The 18,704-nt window shown below is 41.7% G+C and overlaps 2 protein-coding genes across 5 annotated transcripts in view; one reads left to right on the forward strand and one right to left on the reverse strand.

Annotated features, from left to right (window-relative positions):
• rps2 (ribosomal protein S2) overlaps positions 1-18,704 on the reverse strand; it is a 196,996-nt gene that overhangs the window by 33,256 nt on the left and 145,036 nt on the right. The gene's annotated exons all lie outside the window — the stretch shown is intronic.
• On the forward strand, positions 550-18,592 carry tom1l2a (target of myb1 like 2 membrane trafficking protein a). Of its 4 annotated transcripts, XM_072368187.1 has the most exons (16): positions 550-658; positions 4,136-4,220; positions 5,557-5,635; positions 6,621-6,770; positions 7,260-7,394; positions 7,479-7,622; positions 7,756-7,872; positions 8,787-8,920; positions 9,259-9,301; positions 10,201-10,372; positions 10,878-10,992; positions 12,280-12,355; positions 13,254-13,328; positions 15,228-15,287; positions 15,858-15,894; positions 15,972-18,592. In XM_072368187.1, the coding sequence occupies exons 1-16, from the start codon at positions 607-609 to the stop codon at positions 16,115-16,117; spliced, it is 1,620 nt and encodes a 539-aa protein (XP_072224288.1). In that variant the 5' UTR covers positions 550-606; the 3' UTR covers positions 16,118-18,592. The 4 variants fall into 4 exon arrangements, with proteins under 4 accessions (XP_072224288.1, XP_072224289.1, XP_072224290.1 ...); XM_072368188.1 differs by lacking the exon at positions 13,254-13,328; XM_072368189.1 differs by lacking the exons at positions 13,254-13,328; positions 15,228-15,287.

An 18,704-nucleotide genomic window follows, 5' to 3' on the forward strand; every position in this document is an offset into this window, starting at 1 on the left:
TACTTATTGTTGTAAAATATCTGTAAAAGAACGTAAAATAGTTCTTAAAAAGCGTAAGCGTGTAACGTCTTCCCTCTGTTGGTTACTTACTGTTACATAGCAACAGGTTGATTCTTAGCTGCGTTCACAAACACTCAAGCTACTGTGTAAATATAAGCTTTCCATCCCACAGAATGCTATCTGTCGAGGTTGCCTCATGAAAATAATGAACATCTAAAACCACATTCTAGCAAGTTACAAACTCTAAGAATTCGCACACAGTTTACTCAGTTTTCTTTGAGATGTGAAGCATTAAGTATATATACACCATGTATATATATACATGGTGTATATATATTGGTGGTTAATTAGAAATACATGGGGTATTCCAGCGCATTACTATTAATTTATTAATCGCTTGAACTCAAAAGTTATGTTTGTAATCTTATTGTAAACGTTGGTTGAACGCAGCTTTCGTTCTTAAATATGACTGTCATTGATTTCACCCAAACATATGGAAGGATCAGTTTTGTTCCATCCAATAGTATTCATTAAAGGGCGGGGCTTAACGCCACTGCCTCTGGGCCTCAGCCTCTGTCATTCTGAAGCGGATCGTTTGTTGTCAAAATGGAGTTCTTGCTTGGAAATCCGTACAGCACTCCTGTGGGCCAATGTGTAGGTACGTCAAGCCTTGAGATTATTGATAAGAGAAGTGCTGCTTCCTCCACCAACCAAAATTTGGGAATTTTCAACGAGTGTGAACAGTTTTGAATTGAGGAAAAAGCGAGCTAGTTGGCATCTTCCTTGCAAACGTCATCAGCTTGGAATGAGCTCTCAGCTAATGTTAGCCGGGTAACCTCCCTAACTTAGTCCGTTACAATCCCAAGTGCCTTATGCTAAATTGCCATGTATTTGTGTTGCCAGTGTCATGCGGTTTTAAACAAATGAAATCACTGGGCTTTTGATGGTGTAGTGACGTGGCTGTCGGAGTACTTGTGAGAATTATGATTTACCTCAGTCCCTGAACAATAGTTGACCAAATTGCCTGGTCAGCCCAGTTGCTGTTCATTTTGAATTCTCTAAGCTCTCATCTCTGATGTTTGCTCGTCCATTGGAGGAAAAGCACGCCACGTCCTTTAGTTGTGGTTGCATCTGTCTTTACAGCTCGCAGCTTTTTATTTACAAAACTATTTCACAGAACACCCGATTCAGGCCAGTTGTAATCGGCGCTGTCTTAGTGTCATAATCATTGGGTAATGATGCAAAAGAGAGCGCCTTTATGTAAAAGTGTATTCTGAGAGCAGGGACATACTTATACTTTTGCAGAGCTTCCCTTTCGTTATAGTGGAACATTACAGGATACTGCACTGGTTTACAGCGTCATTGCTGCTCTGTTCCCATTGAGAGAGAGAGAGAGAGTTGTGTGAAAGACTCTCAAGATTTGGTGAAAATCAGAAAATCAGTTTGTTTGTCACTTTCTACATACAAAAATCAGAAGGAAGACCTCAGGATCACCAGGAGCATCGTTTCTAGTATTCTAAGCTACTGGCATCCATCTAGGTTATACAGCAGGTTGCATGCAGCACATCTTGGATTTCAGCATTTCACAGAGCTGTCTGTATCCCCAGCCGGGTCTCTGCTGTGGTGTCCCTGCACTGTGTGGGGCTGTAACCAGCTGTCTGTTGCATTGACAGCGCTGTGTACCCATCAGCGGCAGGGCTAAAGGATCACCTTACCTGACACAATAAGAAGAGAGGAAAGGAGAGGGGATGTATGTCAAACTCTATGCACACGAGCCTGGCATATAAGTAGAATTTGCAACCATTTTACAAAGTTGACCAACGTTTGGCTAGCAGCTGGTGCCAAAGTTTTGTTATTACTTGGGCAGGTTGAAGAGAATTGAATTAGTATGTGTTAAGAAATATTTAAGAATAGAGGAATGAAGAGGCTTAGAAGTCCACATTGAAGCGTGATAGGCGAGGGAGGGACTTTGTGGCTTTGTTGGTAAGTGCATGGCACAGCTTTGCTCTGTTAAAGCCACGTGATGGACTGACTTCTCTTGTGTGGTGTCAATTCCCAGGACCTTTGGGTTGATGAGGGGTGTGGGTAGATGACACACCACCATCACGAATGAACGCACTGTGTTCCATATGGAAGACTGCAGTTTTTCAGTGTCATTCCAGCACATTCAACAGTTCATTCCCTCCTCTTTCCTCCTCCTCCTGTACTTGTGCTCTGCCCTGCCTTGACATGACAATCCACTTGAGGAGATTACATGGGATATTGCAAAAGAAGAAGCCGATGGTTAATTCTTCCAGACTCATGTTATATATGCTACCAGTTTAACACCCAAGTCAGACACGGCCACAGCTTGAAATGCAATGGCTTTTTGTAGGTGAATGTGTTTGAAGATGGGGAAACGCAAAGGAAAAAAAAAAAAACTCCCTCTAGGCGGATGCCCAATCTGTTGACAAGTCGATTAGAGAGTGAAGTAGAGCATGAAAAAGTCCAATGTAGTGAGTCACAAAATTTAGGACCTTGGCTAAGTGAGAAGCCTTTGGTGTGGGTGTGACAGCCTGCTCAGCTCCTCCTGTCCCTGCTCAAAAAAATCGATAAGATGAGAATTTTTTGAGACCCAGTCACGGAAAGTCAGTCATGGCTTTCTCCAGAGGTAAAGCTCTTTTAAAGAGAGAAGGCAGCATCCATGCACATGATGGATTGACTGAGCCTGAGAAGGGGAAGAAAGAGATGGAGCGAGGAACAGTGAGGGCTCGAGCGTCGGCTCATCACTGTGGCCTCTCACGGTCTGGATCCTCTTACATCTTGCCTGGAGCCAAAAAGCTATTAAATGGTAGAGTTGAGTGTGAAGGGGAGATCATCTCGCTGTGGTCTTTGTTTCAGGCTGTTCCAGCGGTAATGGCTGAACAGCTGCATCAAACACACAGTCAGTGTCACTTTCTCCTGACATTTTGGCTTGCCACCTTCCAGCTGAATGTTTGGTTCTTTCTGGTAATTCATCAGAAGCACCAGCGGAGGCAGATGGTGGGTGATTATTTCTTAGAACGGGACAGTTTTGTGCGAGCCCTGCAGACAGCAATGTGAAAGTGAAAGGAAATGAATAATTGTGGCTGTCTCACCTGTCTCCTGATCCCAGGCTGAGACCTCAACCAAATCCTTCTGACTGAGATTACTGTCCTCTCAGGCTATTAATAAATCTTGTTCACACAGGCTGTCCGCATCTCAAAAAGGGAACTTCAAAATAGCATAAAGCTTATTTACCCGGTTTTGCAACCTCAACAATGAACCCACGTGGAGTTTTAAAAGTGTTCTGTTGTAGCGGTCTCTTTTTTATTCTTTTTTTTTTATTATTTCTGTTGTCATGTTTCTCTCATCACCTTCCTTCTCTTAATGAGATCTTTCAACTCAGCATTTTCTGCTACAACCCTTAAACAGTTTGGTTGATTAAGCTATTTCCAGGACTATAAACGAGGCATTTCAGGCCGTTCAGGGGCAGTGTCTATATGGGAAGAGAATAATATTCTTAGATATGCACTGTGGGATTTTTGAATGTTCTTACACTCCAGATGAAAGGGACAAACCCCAGAAAAAGTATGATATGACCTCTTTAAATGTGAAGAGACCAGGTGCTGACTTGCTCCCACTTCTGCTGCACTTGTTATGCTACTGTATGCAAACCAGGAGTTGCTTTAATTCGTGGGCATCAGCTTACAGTACGCACTGACGACAACTGAGCCTGGCATAGACACCGCAGCATGTTTACTCCTGAGACAGCCAGCAGGCGGCGAACGTGGCATCGGGTATCAAAACTGAAATCCACTTCAGCGCCAGCCACGGTTTGGGGCTGCATCGTCGAGTAACCAGAGCTCACTTGTCACTCAGACACTCAAACATCGAGTGTTGCTGAATGTTGTGCTTTACAGATGTAAATTGGATCAATGTCGTGTTTCTTTCCACAGGTGGAATTAGTTGGTTTATATGTTGGTTGCTTTCTGCATCACAGGGCCCGTATTGAAGCCCAGGGAAAATCTCAATGTCAAACCATATCTTTGTACTAAAAAGAGCAATACAAAGACCCCAAAACAATGAAGTACAGTATAATTAAGGTTCTGGTTGAACTCTTTGTGTTTTCCTCCAGAGAGAGCCACAGACGGAGGCCTCCAGAACGAGGACTGGACACTCAACATGGAGATCTGCGATATCATCAATGAAACAGATGAGGGGTGAGCAGGAAATTAATTATTTCTGGGTTATAATTAGTCTTATCGTCATTCTGAAGGATTAGTGAGGGTATTGTGCCCAAAAAGCACTTCTGGTCTCACAGCAGTTTGTAATAGAACTCTTATTGTCTTATCGCACTTGCTGACGGAGGGACTCAAGCAAATAATACACTGGCGGCTGTGACTTTCTGACAGAAACCACAGCACACTGAGCCTTTTGTTTTCCCAAGGTGTGACTGACTGAATGAATAAATGAATGAATGAATGAATTCAGATCTTGCATCAGCCTCCTATAGTGTTGCTTAAGGCTGTCAAACCTTTAGACTTGTATTTTCTTTATTGCTCTTATTAGAGCAATAATTATTGTTGCCTTATTTTTTTAGACCTAAGCAGTTTTGATATAAACTTTCTTTTTTTAGTAACTCAGGATTAACGTGCAAAAAAAGAAAATGATATTAATCATCTGATATGGGCATTCACTTATGATTAAAGTATCTTAAACGGGCTTCACGGTAAATGTTAAAAAGTGATGTTTGAGTGAATGTAAAGTGGTTTTCTGGAGTCTTTCTTTTCCCCTTGTCTCTCTCTTTCACATTCCTCATGCCAACATGCGCTCATTGTCTCGCTGCTCTCGGAACAAAGACTCAGACGAGCACAGACGAAGGGAAAACTTCACGCGTCCGTGATGTTTTGTGAGACAATGTGAGGCTTGACTCTCGGGAGAGTCTGCATCTGCTTGAAGCCTCCCTTGTGCGATTGGAAAGTGCATGATTCGGTGTGCTGCCAGATCATCAGCTATCCTATTTTTACAAGTGTGACAACAGATGGTGTGTACTGAAACGAGATCAAGCGAAACAGATGTACCACCCAAACAAAAGGCAACTGTGGCAAAGAAACAGAGAGCTGTTATATCCACAAAAAAAAAAGTCACTCGCACACCTTATGTTTGCAGATAGTTTTTATTCTCTGCCTTTGCCCATCTCTCTCTGTATCGGCAGCCTCTCTTAATAGCTGTACCGGAGCTCATAGGAGCTCATAAAAGCTCATTAAGTCTCTTCTGCAGTGAAGAAATGAGGAGCATTAGGCAGAAAACCACACTAAACTCTTCATGCATAGACGGCTTTGATCTTGCTTTGGGAGAGGCGCTCTTTAGTCACGCTGAAAGAAAAGAGAGACCCAGATGGTGTGACGGTGCTTCTTTGACTCTGTCAAATGGGTCCTCTGACAGACAGACAGACAGACTGGTATCTGTTTTAGTGGCACCGGAAATGCTTGTTCTCTGCAGGTGTCGTGAATGAAGCTGGAACCTTTTTTTGTTGTTGTTGTTGTTTGTCTCCAGGCCGAAAGATGCCATGCGGGCACTGAAGAAGAGACTGACTGCGAACAAGAACTACAGAGAGATTATGCTGGCACTGACGGTAAGAAGTTAGTAATTCGGCTGCCAGTAAACTTACCAAATGTATCAGAGGGCGTTATATAACAAATATCTTCGAGCCCCCGTATTGAGGAAGCCACGCCTCTCATTTTGTTTACAGCAGCCATTTCCTTTAAGCTGTGCTCACATACCTCTACATCTTTAAAAGCTCTGCTAGTTAAAAGCCCCTAAGTTACCCACACATCCGAATGAAGAATACAAGGAGATCTCTTGGCTACTTTAAAATAAACCAGCGACCCCAAAACAGATATGAATGATCAACAACCAAACTGTGGCAGAAAGAACAGTTTTAAATCTACAACGGAACTCTTTGACAACATTATGGGGGGAAAAAAGGGGAAAAGGGCTGCGGCAAATGGCATCGTCAGACTGCAAAGCCAGATTAAGGGCTTAGTGGGGTATGTTAAGCATAAAGTCAGACTTTTCAGTAACAGGAGAGCGGCTCTCTTTTAAAGTGGTAACTTCCACTGAACAGAGTAGTCATTTATGTCTTCTGAGTTTGAGTTTAAGTTGTCTGGGAAAAGCGCTGTCATTACGCCGATTCTTCTCCTGATGCTATCCCACACGGCGAAATCCGACTGAAAGATGAATGTCACCGTGCCGAGGAGTTTAATCTTTGCTGGTGGCTGACCTTATAACCAGACTGAAAGGGCTTAAATTGATGTTGAATAAACACCTGATGGCCGTACAGCTGGCAGCATTTACTAATTCAACTGTCATGTCAAACGTTGGTCATACATTTAGCCGGTCAAATGGCATTTAATTACCGAATGTGATCATGAAACAACGGGATGTTTCCAGCAGTTAATCGGTTAACATTGTTGGTGACCTTCAGAAAGCACACACCTTCTGAGCTCCCTTACAAGCTTTAGGTCACAGAATGAAAAATAAAACGGTGAATTGACTCAGATGTCACCTGAACGCTGGCGTAATGCTTCCTTTTCTTGCCTCCTCTTCCCTTTCTGCAGGTATTGGAGACGTGTGTGAAAAACTGCGGACACAGGTTTCACATCCACGTGGCCAACAGAGATTTCATCGATGGGGTTCTTGTCAAAATCATCTCCCCCAAATCCAACCCTCCCACCATCGTGCAAGACAAAGTGCTGTCTCTCATACAGGTGAGTGAGCTTTCTCTATCCCACCCCCCATCTTTTTCAGTGTTTATTAACTGTGTTATTTTCAGATCTTTCTCTCGTTTGACACTGCCTGAGAAGTAGTGAGCGTTATTCTACCCGGAATTGTAGCATGGGTCAGGCGGGTGCTTCACGCTTCACGCTTCCCAGATGTTAGACCACAGACTTGAGCTACTTGTGTTGCTACCTGAGGTCACCTCAGCCAACAGATGGAGTTCAGTGTGTCGCTTTCTGCTGTCCTTTAAATATTTATGAGCATTTGTGGAAGGAAACCCAGATGGAGATTCCTCTCGTGGCGAGTTTTTAGAGTTAACGGTACATGAGGGAGATTCTAGGTTCTTGTTGAGAACGTTCATACAGCCCAGAAACAAAAGGCTTGTTGTATTCTTTGGCTGTAATTTATTTTCCTCTTTCTAGTGCTTATCAGCAGTTGTATGTGATATTTGCATAATTTCTTTTTATGTGTTTTGACAGTCCTGGGCTGATGCCTTCAGGAGTAGTCCTGATTTGACCGGAGTGGTCCATATTTACGAGGAACTGAAGAGGAAGGGCATTGAGTTTCCAATGGCAGACCTGGATGCATTGTCTCCCATTCACACACCGCAGAGAGTAAGTAGAAATACACGGAGACACGGTTTTAATATTAACATACACAGATTTTTAAGTTTCTTTTTTTTTTCTTTTTCATTGCAGGGTACACCAGAGGTGGATCCAGCCATGATCAAGTACCTCGCTCCTGCTTCAACTGCCGCTGGAATTCCAAAGCCCGCCCCACCGGCTCCTGCTGCCCCACCCACCTCTAATGTGCCCAGCCCCTTCACAGCAACCCCCGAACAGGTGAGGGGCCCTGAAAGCAACATCATTAAAGCTGTTCTTATCCAGTGTTTTGCAGTGAAAGCTGTGAAAACGAGAGCAGATTCTCGATATTTTATGTCATGTCATGTTTTTCATAAAGCTCGCCTGCTTTCAGATTGCCCGGCTGCGGAGTGAGCTGGACGTCGTGAGAGGAAACATTAAAGTCATGTCGGAGATGCTAACCGAGATGGTCCCTGGTCAGGAAGATGTCTCTGACCTGGAGCTGCTTCAGGTTAGTACACTTTTAGGTTCACAGCAGCACATTTAACCTCTCAAACAGCTGCTCGTGGTGTGTTGGACACGACTTTGAGTTTTTTAAAAGTCACAGCTACTGACATGAGAACGATTTAATTTGTTTAACCAATTTGGGTTTCAAGTTTTCTTTGAGGAGAATTTGAGGCAAACGCATCAGATTCTCTTATTTCTGTGAAGGGGAAGATTATACAAGCAACCTATTTACATCCAACTTTAACGTGGAACTGAATGTAGGCTCATGCAGAATGCTCTTTTTTTATGCATCTCCCCCCCAAAGAAGATGCTCATCCAGGAAGCCAAACGCTCCCAGCGTGACGTCCCAGCTGTGAAGTGTTGTAGCTCTTTGGGGCCACTAGGGGGAGCGGCATGTTAAGTTTTCTCTCCCAACTTATCAATAGCTGTGAGACAGAGGGGCTCTGATACAATCCCTGGAACTGGAAATCAGCCAGTGTCACAGAAGCCCATGTAGCGTTTAATCTCCTCAGGCCAAATCCATGCAGGTATTTGTGTCACCCCAAGGATCTGGCTTGGTGCTGAGGAACCAGTGCCAGTTGTAATTGTTATGTGGAGCCTTTTTATGACTTGTTGCTTCTATTTCTAGCGTCTCCATAATGAGCTTAAACCTAATGTGCTTGAGCAAATGCTTTTCACTTGCTCAGCTCTGATTCACCAGTTAAATACACATTTGGTTCGTTTGTTGCACATTTGATTTTTTTAGACTATGCTTAAAACAGAGCAGCATAAAACGGAAAGTGTATGACACAGTGGAATGTTGAGGGAGGACTAGTTGAATTATTCGTGGACAGTTTTGTGCGTCCGTCAGTACATTTCCTCGCCGCTCCGTCTGTCTTTTAACTGTCGATGAATCCGTTGATGTTCCCATCTTTCCAGGAGTTGAACAGAACATGCAGGGCGATGCAGCAGAGAGTCGTTGAGCTGATTTCTCGCGTTTCCAACGAGGAAGTGACCGAGGAGCTGCTTCACGTCAACGATGACCTCAACAATATTTTCCTTCGATATGAGAGGTGCGTCCAGTCGGTCAAACGTGATTTTTATCAAGCACAGCGAGGGGCTGAGAAGTCGTGCCTGTGTTGGTCGAGGTGCACACAAAAAGTGTGTCAAAGCACGGCTTTATAGATAAAACACCGAAACAGATTCTATCATACCTGCTGTAAGTAGATAAGATAACACGGGTTCCATTTCAAGCAATTCCAAACATCACAGAGTCAAGCAGTGTACGTAACTCATGGTTTTTAGGCTTTCTGCGGTTTAAAGTTGCTAAAATGTCTCTTTCATTTGTTTTTTGATGAAAAGATGAAAGATTTGTAAACATTTTATTATTATTTTTTTTTAATGCTCACAGGTATGAGAGGTACAGGACAGGCAGGGCAGCACGGAACAATGGGGTGAGTACCATCAACCATCAGGCTCTGCATGTAAAAAACACCCCAGGATTCTCTTTAGGAATCGCTTGTTTTCAGTTCACTTTACAGTTGTTTATGAAATCCGGTTTTACACATTAATACGCCCTCACGTGCTGCAGGTTGTTGGACATTTAGGATTCTGGGAGAAATGTGCCAAACTTAAATAAGGATAATTTACTATCCCAATCAAAAATCACTATTAACTTCAGCTTTTTTTTTTCCTTTTTCCACACACAAACAATCACAGCATTTAGGTGTAATGTAAGCTTCTTAAGCTCTGTAAAACCGGACAGGTCAGGCACTTTGAATGTGCTATATAAAGTGTATGTTTGCCAGAGGACTGTTACATCTCTCACTACATCCCACATAGCAGGTTGCGTTTGTATTTTATTGATCTGTCTGTGTGCTCTGTCTGTTTGTTTTGGCTAGCTGACGGAGGCAAGTATGACACCAGTACCATGTTCTATCCCAGCCTCTGTACTGGAATAAGTGCCAAATGTTAACATGAGTGCTATTTAGAGTTAGACTAACATGACGTGTCTACATCAGTACCGCCCTGGGAAACTAGTTGTATTTGCATTTTTCCCTCCTCTTCTTATGTGGGACTTTCACACATCTGTCACGGTGTTTATCCAACTCCCAGTACTGCCCCTATTCCCCCAATCCATAAATGCTGACCATGATATTGTCTCAAATTGTGTAGTTAGTCCTGTAGGGTATGTGTGTGTTACCTCTTTTCTCTCATAAGAAGTATAAACTTCTCTAATCTGTGTTTTATGGCTGCATCGGTACATTCATTCCTCAAGCAAAAACCTTTAAACCACCTCATAATGCCGCTGCACTATATTTGTTGTCTCTTTTCCTCTCTGTTTCATTCTCAGATGTTAACCGAAGCCACAGAAGACAACCTAATAGACCTGGGCCCAGGCTCCCCTGCTGTAGTCACCCCCAGGACTGCATCCAGCCCTACAGCCAGCTCTGCTGCTGGGGCCACAGCTTCCCCAGCTCACAACTCTGCGACAGCCTCGCTATCCACGGCACTTGCTAGTCTCGGTAAGAATAAAAGCTGTTGGATCTATTTTTTGTTGCTCATACCCCAGACCATTAACACTTTGCCCAGTCTCAGGTCAATTAATGTGTAATTGACTGAGGAAAAAAATAAGTTTACGCCTCTTTTAAATATGCAAACATTTTTTTCAGGACAGCCACACTTAAAAGTATCTCACTGCTTCCATTTTCTACCTACTGTATGTTACAGTCAGTCTCACAGATCTGCATTGGAGCTTAATGCGCTCAAAGTGCAGTAACATTAATATCTAGAATATCTTTCCTTCCGCATCCAGCTCTCCTGTCAGTCTTAAGGAGTCTCTTCACCCTCAAGTATTTAAGTTCAAGCTTATATGCGTTGCTGCTTCTATTTTGTGCCGCACACAGTGCTGTAAAGAAGCGCCAGTTTGTTGCTTTTAAAGATAAGTCCATTCATTCATATTTGAATTCTAAGTCTTTAGAAACCTTCCCCATCTCTCCTGGTCCCTCCTTTGTTTCTGCTCTCCTCCAGATGTGGGCTCAGAGAGCGTGAGCGGCACCCTGTCGTCTCTATCGGGCCACAACAAGGACGACTTTGACATGTTTGCCCAGACCAGGAGCAGCTCTCTCGCTGAGCAGCGCAAGAAGTAGGTCTAGATTTCATTTCCAGAGCCTCTCGTGGTATTATTCAAGGTACTTTGTTATATGAGTCAAATAGCTATTCATAACCACTATTAATATTTAAAGTGAAATCCACCCTGGGGGCACTCTTACTCTTTGTTTCATGATGCTCAGTTTACACTTTTATAATTTCCTTATTATCTATCCTCTGCCCTCTAATCTTAATTCATCTTTGTAGAGCAACATTTTCTCTTGTCTCTTCTAGAATACTAAGATTACCAGATGGATGTTACTGGCTTGTGCAAATTTGAAAAAATTTTATTTTGTCCTCTGCCACAAGGACTCGTACGTTTTATATAGTTTAAGCAACATCACCAGTTTGAATAAAGTTGCAGATGTGATTTAATTATTTTCTTTCTCCTGAGTGGATTTCTACATTTCTTAAAAAAAAAAAAAAACATTTTTGCTAAATTATTAAAAACTGGTATGTATGGAAATTAGGGATTCACCGAATATTCGCTAACCGCATATATTCGGCCGATTATTGCAAAAAAAAAAAAAAAGCCACATTATATATATATTTTAACTTTATAGCAAGGCCAAATAGACTATTAGCGGCGCGTTTTAATGACGCAAGAAAACAACGTGCAGTGAGGCGGTAAACCTAAACAAAGATGTCGGGAGTGTGGAGATATCTTCAAAGTGTCGGAGAGCGAGAAAAGAATTGCGGTTTGCAACAAATGTTTTACCAAAGTATCTAGAGGGGGTTCCTCTGCAAAGACCTTTGGCACGACTGCTTTAATTAATCATTTAAAAGCCAAACACCCCGAAAAACGCAGGCCTATATAGCCAAAGTGTATGAGGTTACCACAAGCACACACTTATTGGGATTTACCTGAGCCTTCACTTTACATTATTAGCCTACTGTGACTAAGCAGACTTGTGCCATAAAGGACAATAATTCATTTGTTGTGGGTTTATCCACTTTTATGTGCTTTAGTTTTTTTGGGAATGTTCTTCTAATGCAGGTTATTTTATTTTTTTTGAAGGTCTACAGATTAGATATTTCTGAACTCAGTTATATAGAGCTAATATAAATGTGAAACTACTGGAATATCCAAATGTCACAATATTAAATAAACATTAACTTTCTTTGAAAATCTAAAAATGTATTTTTTTTATGAATTTACTGTCACTCTTATCACTAATGATTTTTAAAAAAGCTGAACTTTTTCTACGTCTGCTTTGTTTGTGTTTCTAATGTAACGTCAGTGCCAGGTGTTAACTGTGATGTATTTGGTTTTGGTGCGCAGTGTAAAATATGAAGATCCTCAGGCTCTAGGTGGCCTGGCCTCAGCTTTGGATGTCAGGCAACAGAACACTGGAGGGGTGAGTAAACTGAAGCATATAGTTTAAAGCAGTTTCTGCCATGTGTGACCTTAGGGATCTGTGCTCTTTATATGGGCGACAAGCCTCTTCGTACAAGTCTGCCCTGGTCACTCTTAGCATGTGGTGGTTTGTTATTCTGTATATGCTACTGTGACATTGTTCTATGCGCAGGGATGCTTGCACCGAACAGAAAAGTGTAGTCAAGATTGTGAGAATGTGTGTGTGTGTAATCAAGTAATAAGCATGGAAAAGAATTTAGAATAAGTACAGAAAATCTGTACAAATCTGTCTAACTTGCTGCAGGTGACATCTTACAGTCCCTTTTTGAATATTGACTGCTGTAGTTCTTCCAGTCGTTTACTATATAAACATGAACTGAGGTTGATTAAAAAGAAAAAGGGAAAAAGAGAAGCAGGAAACTTATTGAGAATAAGTCAAAGTCAGTAATATCTTCTAATCATTCTCTCTGAGCACACATTGTGATATATTTTCCTGTTTTTTTTACCACTCGCCACACAAACCTTATGAAATCTGAACCAGCTCCCAAACACACACACACACACACACACACACACACACACACACACACACAAGCTGATGATAACAAATTGAAGTTTAAGTTAGGAGACTCGGTTCTTCTTTAGTAAGGTACAAAATTCATTCTCTTCTTTTTCCCCACTTTGTTTTCCTTACCTTCATTTTTATGGAATGATCTTTCTTCATTTTCTCATGTTCTCTTCTTTTTTCTTTTTTCTTTTTAAAAAAAAAAATCCTTTTCCAATGACGGGCATCTCTTGCACATTTGACTTCTCCTCTGTCTTCTTTCTCTGCGCTGTGTGCTATGCTGTGGTGGGGCCTTTCTTCTCTTGTGTAAGGTGTTATTCTGTTGTTGATTCAGCTGAGGGTAAAAGGGGATGATAACCCAGCAGATCAGGAGCTGCCCATAGACAGCTGGCTTATTACCCAAGGAATGGTGAGGACTCTATCCACAGTGTGTCCTCCTACCCCTCCCTTATGTCCAACATCATGTCCTCTGGCTTCATCCATCATCCTCATGAGCTGCTTTGTATTTGTTGCCTCATCTCACTTCTCTGTCCTGGAATCCTTTTTAACAAAGTTTTGACGCTTTCCTCATACCGATGCTCACCTTAATGCCACCCATTTGTGGATCTAATAATGAGCCTGAGGGGCCACAAGGAACTTACATTAGCTCCCTTGTCTCTTTACAATAATGCACTAAAACAACAGAAATACTCCCGCTACGCAGCAAAATCACATCAACTACAGAGAGCAGTATTAAAGCGCTGATATGGAGTCATGCACTGACAAGAATGATGCTGAACTGTCTTAAATGTAACCAAAGATATTGAAGCCATTTTTAAATCATGGAACATTCATTTTAGCTGAAAATATCACAAAGGCAACATGTCATATATCTTAGGCTGCCATCCAGACAGCCTCTTTTTCAGCGAAGGCTTTCCTTATTTCATGATGCCAAACTATGTCCCATATGGACCATAAGTTTCCAGAAGCTTGTCTCCATTGTGAAATACTCTAGGCGCTATCTGGCCAGCCTTTTGTCCAGACTTGCCACCCACCCAATGCATTTGGAGCTTTTAGAAATGAAAAATCTGCTGCTTTTGTGCTATTTCCAACGTTTTTGAGGTTGAATAGGTGAATGAGTTGGTGGTGGCTTGCTGCGGCGTGGTGGGTTACTACTAATACTAACCAGTGAGAAATGAAGCAACTAACAAATAAAATGCTAGATGCACTGTTCTTCAGCGTGACTCGATGCTACACGTTTCAACGTATGCGATTACACTTTGAGCTGTATGAAACAACGCGTCAGTGTCATTTCTTTGAGTCATAAATGGGACGGACATCTTTCTGTGCACTTTCCAACAACATTCTCCGTCCTGTTCCCAAAGTTGCATGGTTTTCCTTTTCCTACTTGTGAATAGCCTTCACTGCCCCTCCGCTTTGGCCTACCTCCTGACGTGCTCTTTCACTGCATAAACTGATCTAAAAAGGAAACCCCGCCTGTGTTTTTGTGGTGTGAAAACCAGGGCCGCAGGAAAAAAACGCTCATTGTTCTCCGTTATTAACTGATATCAGGACAAGATCAAATATCGACTCTGGCTTGATCACACGGGAGCCTGGTTTTGATCTTGTAACTGGAAAGCATGCAAGTGACATTGTTTTTATTGCTCTCAAGAAAAGTTTCTGGATCCTCAGTGGAAGTTCCTTTGTTTCAGTGACATATAGTGCGGCGCGCTCCTCATTCGCTGTGATTGTTTAGTCCTCACACATACCTGAACAAAAACACACCATCCAGTCTGACATGGCTTCCATCACCACAGTCACCGCCCGCCATTCAGCGATGCTCATGTTCTGCTGTTGGTGTGTGGTGCGTTTGTGTTTGTGTTTTCCAGGTTTGCCCGTGCCTCTCGACAGTCCCTGTGCTCTCAGCTTTTCCTATTCAATCAATGTCTTAATCAGGTTCAAGCAATTTGCTAATTAACTAATGATGTGGAATAATTATCTCTGCTGCGTGACATTAGACGGCAGCTGCTAAGCCATGTCAGGACTGCAGAACTAATGAGAACGGTACACAGACTGAGGGCTCCTGTTCTCTCATAGCAGCGCTGAGGAGCAGATCGTTGAGTCGAGAGTGTGTCTTTGGAGCAAATGATCTTTTTTTGTTTTGTTTTGTTTTGAACATCTTTGTCTCTGAGCCTTTGGTGATTCTTCTTCTTGTTATTTTTGAATGTGTGTGTGTTGCATCTTTGTTTTTGGGGTTGGTTTTCTTATTGTCGTGTGGCTTTGGTGCCCCCCCCCCCACCCTCGTTTTTTCCATGGCTTTGCTCCATAGATCCCCGTATCGCAGTCCTCTGTCATGGATGACATAGAGGAGTGGCTCTGTGCTGATGTGGTGAGACTTTTTTATACCTTAAGTTATATCTGTTTGTTCTTCTTTCTCTCTTTCCTCCATTTTTTTCTGTTCTTCTTGGATAGCGCATCTCATCCATCTATTACATATAACTACACACATTTGACTTTAGTCTCCTTCAACTTCAAATCCTTTTCTTCACTGCACTCTTAGCTAATCCATATTAGCTATCCATAGACATAACAGGTTGTCATGAGGGCTGACTCACACATGCTAACACATTGCTAATGGTAACTGACTGAAAACAGCTGCCATGATCTTCTTTATCTTATGCATGTGGAAGTTATGGAGTTGCTCAAGAAGGTTACTTGTTTTGAAGAGTGCGGGAGAGTGCATGACTGCCAGATCCTTTGTGAGCCGCTTTGTGTGGTTTTGCCTCAGTGTGAATATTACATTGTCACAATTGTGTGACCACCGGGTCTTATTATGTCACTTATTATGTTACTTACTCTCTACGCTAAGGTTCATGTCTGTGTTTTGAAAAGATGCATTTACGTTCTCATCCTATATTTGAATGATATTAGCTCTTTTGTTTTCTTCCCTTTGTCATAGAAAGGGGATGCCGCTGAGGAAGGGATGACCAGTGAAGGTACAGACTCTGATTACAGTTAAGTGCACGTGTCCCTTTTCTGATGTGCCTTTGGTTAATCGTTTTGTTTCCTGTAGAGTTTGATAAATTCTTGGAAGAGCGGGCCAAGGCAGCAGACTCCGTACCATCGCCCCCTGGAACGAACCCAGCTCACCCAGCTCGCGCCCCAAGTGGTTCCCATAAGAAGGCAGAACGGACGGAGGATGCTCTCTTTGCCTTGTAGTGTTCTCCGAGAACCTCAGTCATCCATCAGGGGATCTGACAGTCTTTGCCCCAAACGTATCCTATCCAGAACAGACCTTCTAGTCCCATTTCACCGCTGACTGGAAGTGACGTAGCAAGTGATCTCCTCTTCCTTGTTGTAATTTTGCCAGTGTTGCTGAAACCCATAGAGGTTAAAGATGTTTACTGCGCACTCTACTGTGTTGCGTTATTCTATAAATGGATGTATTAATCTGTTAACGTGGGATGTACTACTCGCAGCCTTGCAGCTCATTTGTAACACTCGGCCAAATGGAGACACCCTAACTTGTCTCATGGGGTTTTAAGAATGCGGTAGAGTACTGTGAGATGAATGGGGAAATTTTCCCTGCAGGTCCATGCATTGAGTTGATACGGAAGCACATGGTTGAAATTATAATGTTATTTTCTACTGCATTCAGCTAATGCTTATTTATGCATTTATTGTTCTAATGGTTTGATCTGTACTATGTACTAGAGCTGTGGTTATGGTTGATCCATGCATTTTTATTTTTAATCTCAACAAATACTCCATTTAAGGCTTCTGCATAAGCTTATGTGGAATGGAAAGATCCTAACTTAGTTTGCAGAAAGCACTGTAAAAGAAAAGAAAGATATTAGGAGGCAAATTCCATTAACCAGGAACATCAGTTGTAATATTGATAAACTATGTATTGCCAGCATTCCTTGAACCAAAGGGAATTATAGAAAAAGAAGACCTCTAAAACGTATTAGTCAGAAACTCCTTATAGGCATTTAAAACAGCTAAGGGGAAGGATTTGTGGAATATTTCTCATCAATCTTTTTCGTCTTCTGGAAAGCTAAAACAAATAAACTGAGAAGAGTTTGAACAACTGCACACACATTTTTAGCCATTCCAAAGAATATTAAGGCTTTAATGACCAATTAGTGTTTGATTTAACTTGTCCAAGAGTAGGGACATTCGTGAGCTATAAGCGTTACTTGTTGGTGTACATTCTCCTTCCCCCGTTACGACGTTGTGTGTGCACTTTGATGCAAAAACGAATGTGCATTTTGTCCTTTGTGTTTTGAAGATTGTCACTATTTTTCTAGGGGGAGGGGAAGTGATCTTAAGAATGACTTCACTTTGCACAACTTTTCTAACTGTAACTGCAGCACTCGTTTGCGTCAAAGCAGGTAGATGGATCGTCAAGTTTGTAATTGCAGAAACTTTCAGGAATGTTCGAAGTGGCGTAAAAGAGAGATGACCAAAAAAAAAAAAAAAAAGATTTTAAAGATCAGTATGAATAGAACTGGCATCACAATTGACTGAAGGGCAGAACATACAGCTTACAGTGATCACAGTGACCCGCCCTTGTAAATGATGTATTCACATACTCAATGCTACATAATCTATATACCTCAAAATACAACAACTTGTAGCTTCTGTATCTGGTTGAACACATATTGGCTTCTAATAAAATCTTAAGTACAGAGATGTTTGTTATATTTCATCCCCTGATTTTATTTGTGTTTTTCATGCATCCTTCCAGCACTCATCTATCTGATGTTGATTGCAGTCCCAGACATATTTTCATTAATATGCTTTCACTCTGTCATGATTAATTCGCTTTTATCGGAGCTGCTGGCAAGCATTTCTGTGATTGACTGATTTTAAGCAAAGTGACTGGATTTTGCCTTTGGTGCGTAGAGAATCACACCGAGGCAGAGAGGAATTCGTCCCAGCTTTTTTTTTTTTTTTTTTCCCCATTTCATTTAAAAATGACTCTGCACTTAAGATTTTCATTTATGTCCACTTAACACAAAAAGCCTGGTTAATCAGAGGCAGCCTGTTTTAGTCTCCCACTGAATTGTTAAAGCTTAATCAGGCTTTAGATTTGCTGAATTAACAGTTTTCAGAATGGACCTCCCATTCGAGGGACATATTTGTCAATCTTGTTAACATCAACAATAACTTCACCGACTTATTTGTGTCTTTGTAACCTGGATTATAATAAACATTTAACTATTTATTAGTTAAAAGGTATTATTATTGAGCTTTACTTTTTTTAATACTGTATTGTTACGCATGGTTATGTAGATTTAATATGGTTGCCAGGTAACGCGGAGATTAATTTTAAAACCATGAAGGTTAAATAGTGTCTAAAAATGTTAGCAGAGATACTTTAAAACAGAACTTCAGCAGTTTTCTGTGTCATTTTTTTTGTTTGTTTTCTTTTTTGTTACTCGTTTTCATGAAGACAGCGAAACATATTCCTTTAAGTCTGAAAAGTGTTTTCCAGATGTCTTTAACATTGATGAGACGGGATGTATTGTTGAAGTTTGGACATTGAACTGACACTTGTTTTCTGCTCTTGGGCATTCCATGTCTGTTAGGTTGTGTCGTCTGCTGCCATTATGTATGGTCAGATTTGTGTTTGACCTTTAAGCACCTGTGTAACTGGCCAATTAAACACTAGCAATGTGTGACCTCTAACTCGTGGCTCTGTTTGGTTATTTGACAGTTAACTTGTGTGACAAGGTTCTGCATTTTTATGCACATGCTGATGCAACCCAGGCTCAGTCTTGCACTGTGCTGGTCATTCATT

The sequence above is a fragment of the Leuresthes tenuis genome, unplaced genomic scaffold (assembly GCF_036924035.1).
Source record: "Leuresthes tenuis unplaced genomic scaffold, fLeuTen1.0.hap1 SCAF_17, whole genome shotgun sequence".
Taxonomy (NCBI): Eukaryota; Metazoa; Chordata; class Actinopteri; order Atheriniformes; family Atherinopsidae; genus Leuresthes; species Leuresthes tenuis.

What these genes read in the sequence shown, in the direction of transcription:
- tom1l2a (XM_072368187.1), top strand. Translation starts at nt 607, where the DNA reads ATGGAGTTCTTGCTTGGAAATCCGTACAGCACTCCTGTGGGCCAATGT. An exon ending in AGATTATGCTGGCACTGACG is followed by an intron (nt 5,636 to 6,620) that starts GTAAGAAGTTAG and finishes CCCTTTCTGCAG; the next exon opens with GTATTGGAGACGTGTGTGAA. An exon ending in GGAAGGGATGACCAGTGAAG is followed by an intron (nt 15,895 to 15,971) that starts GTACAGACTCTG and finishes TGTTTCCTGTAG; the next exon opens with AGTTTGATAAATTCTTGGAA.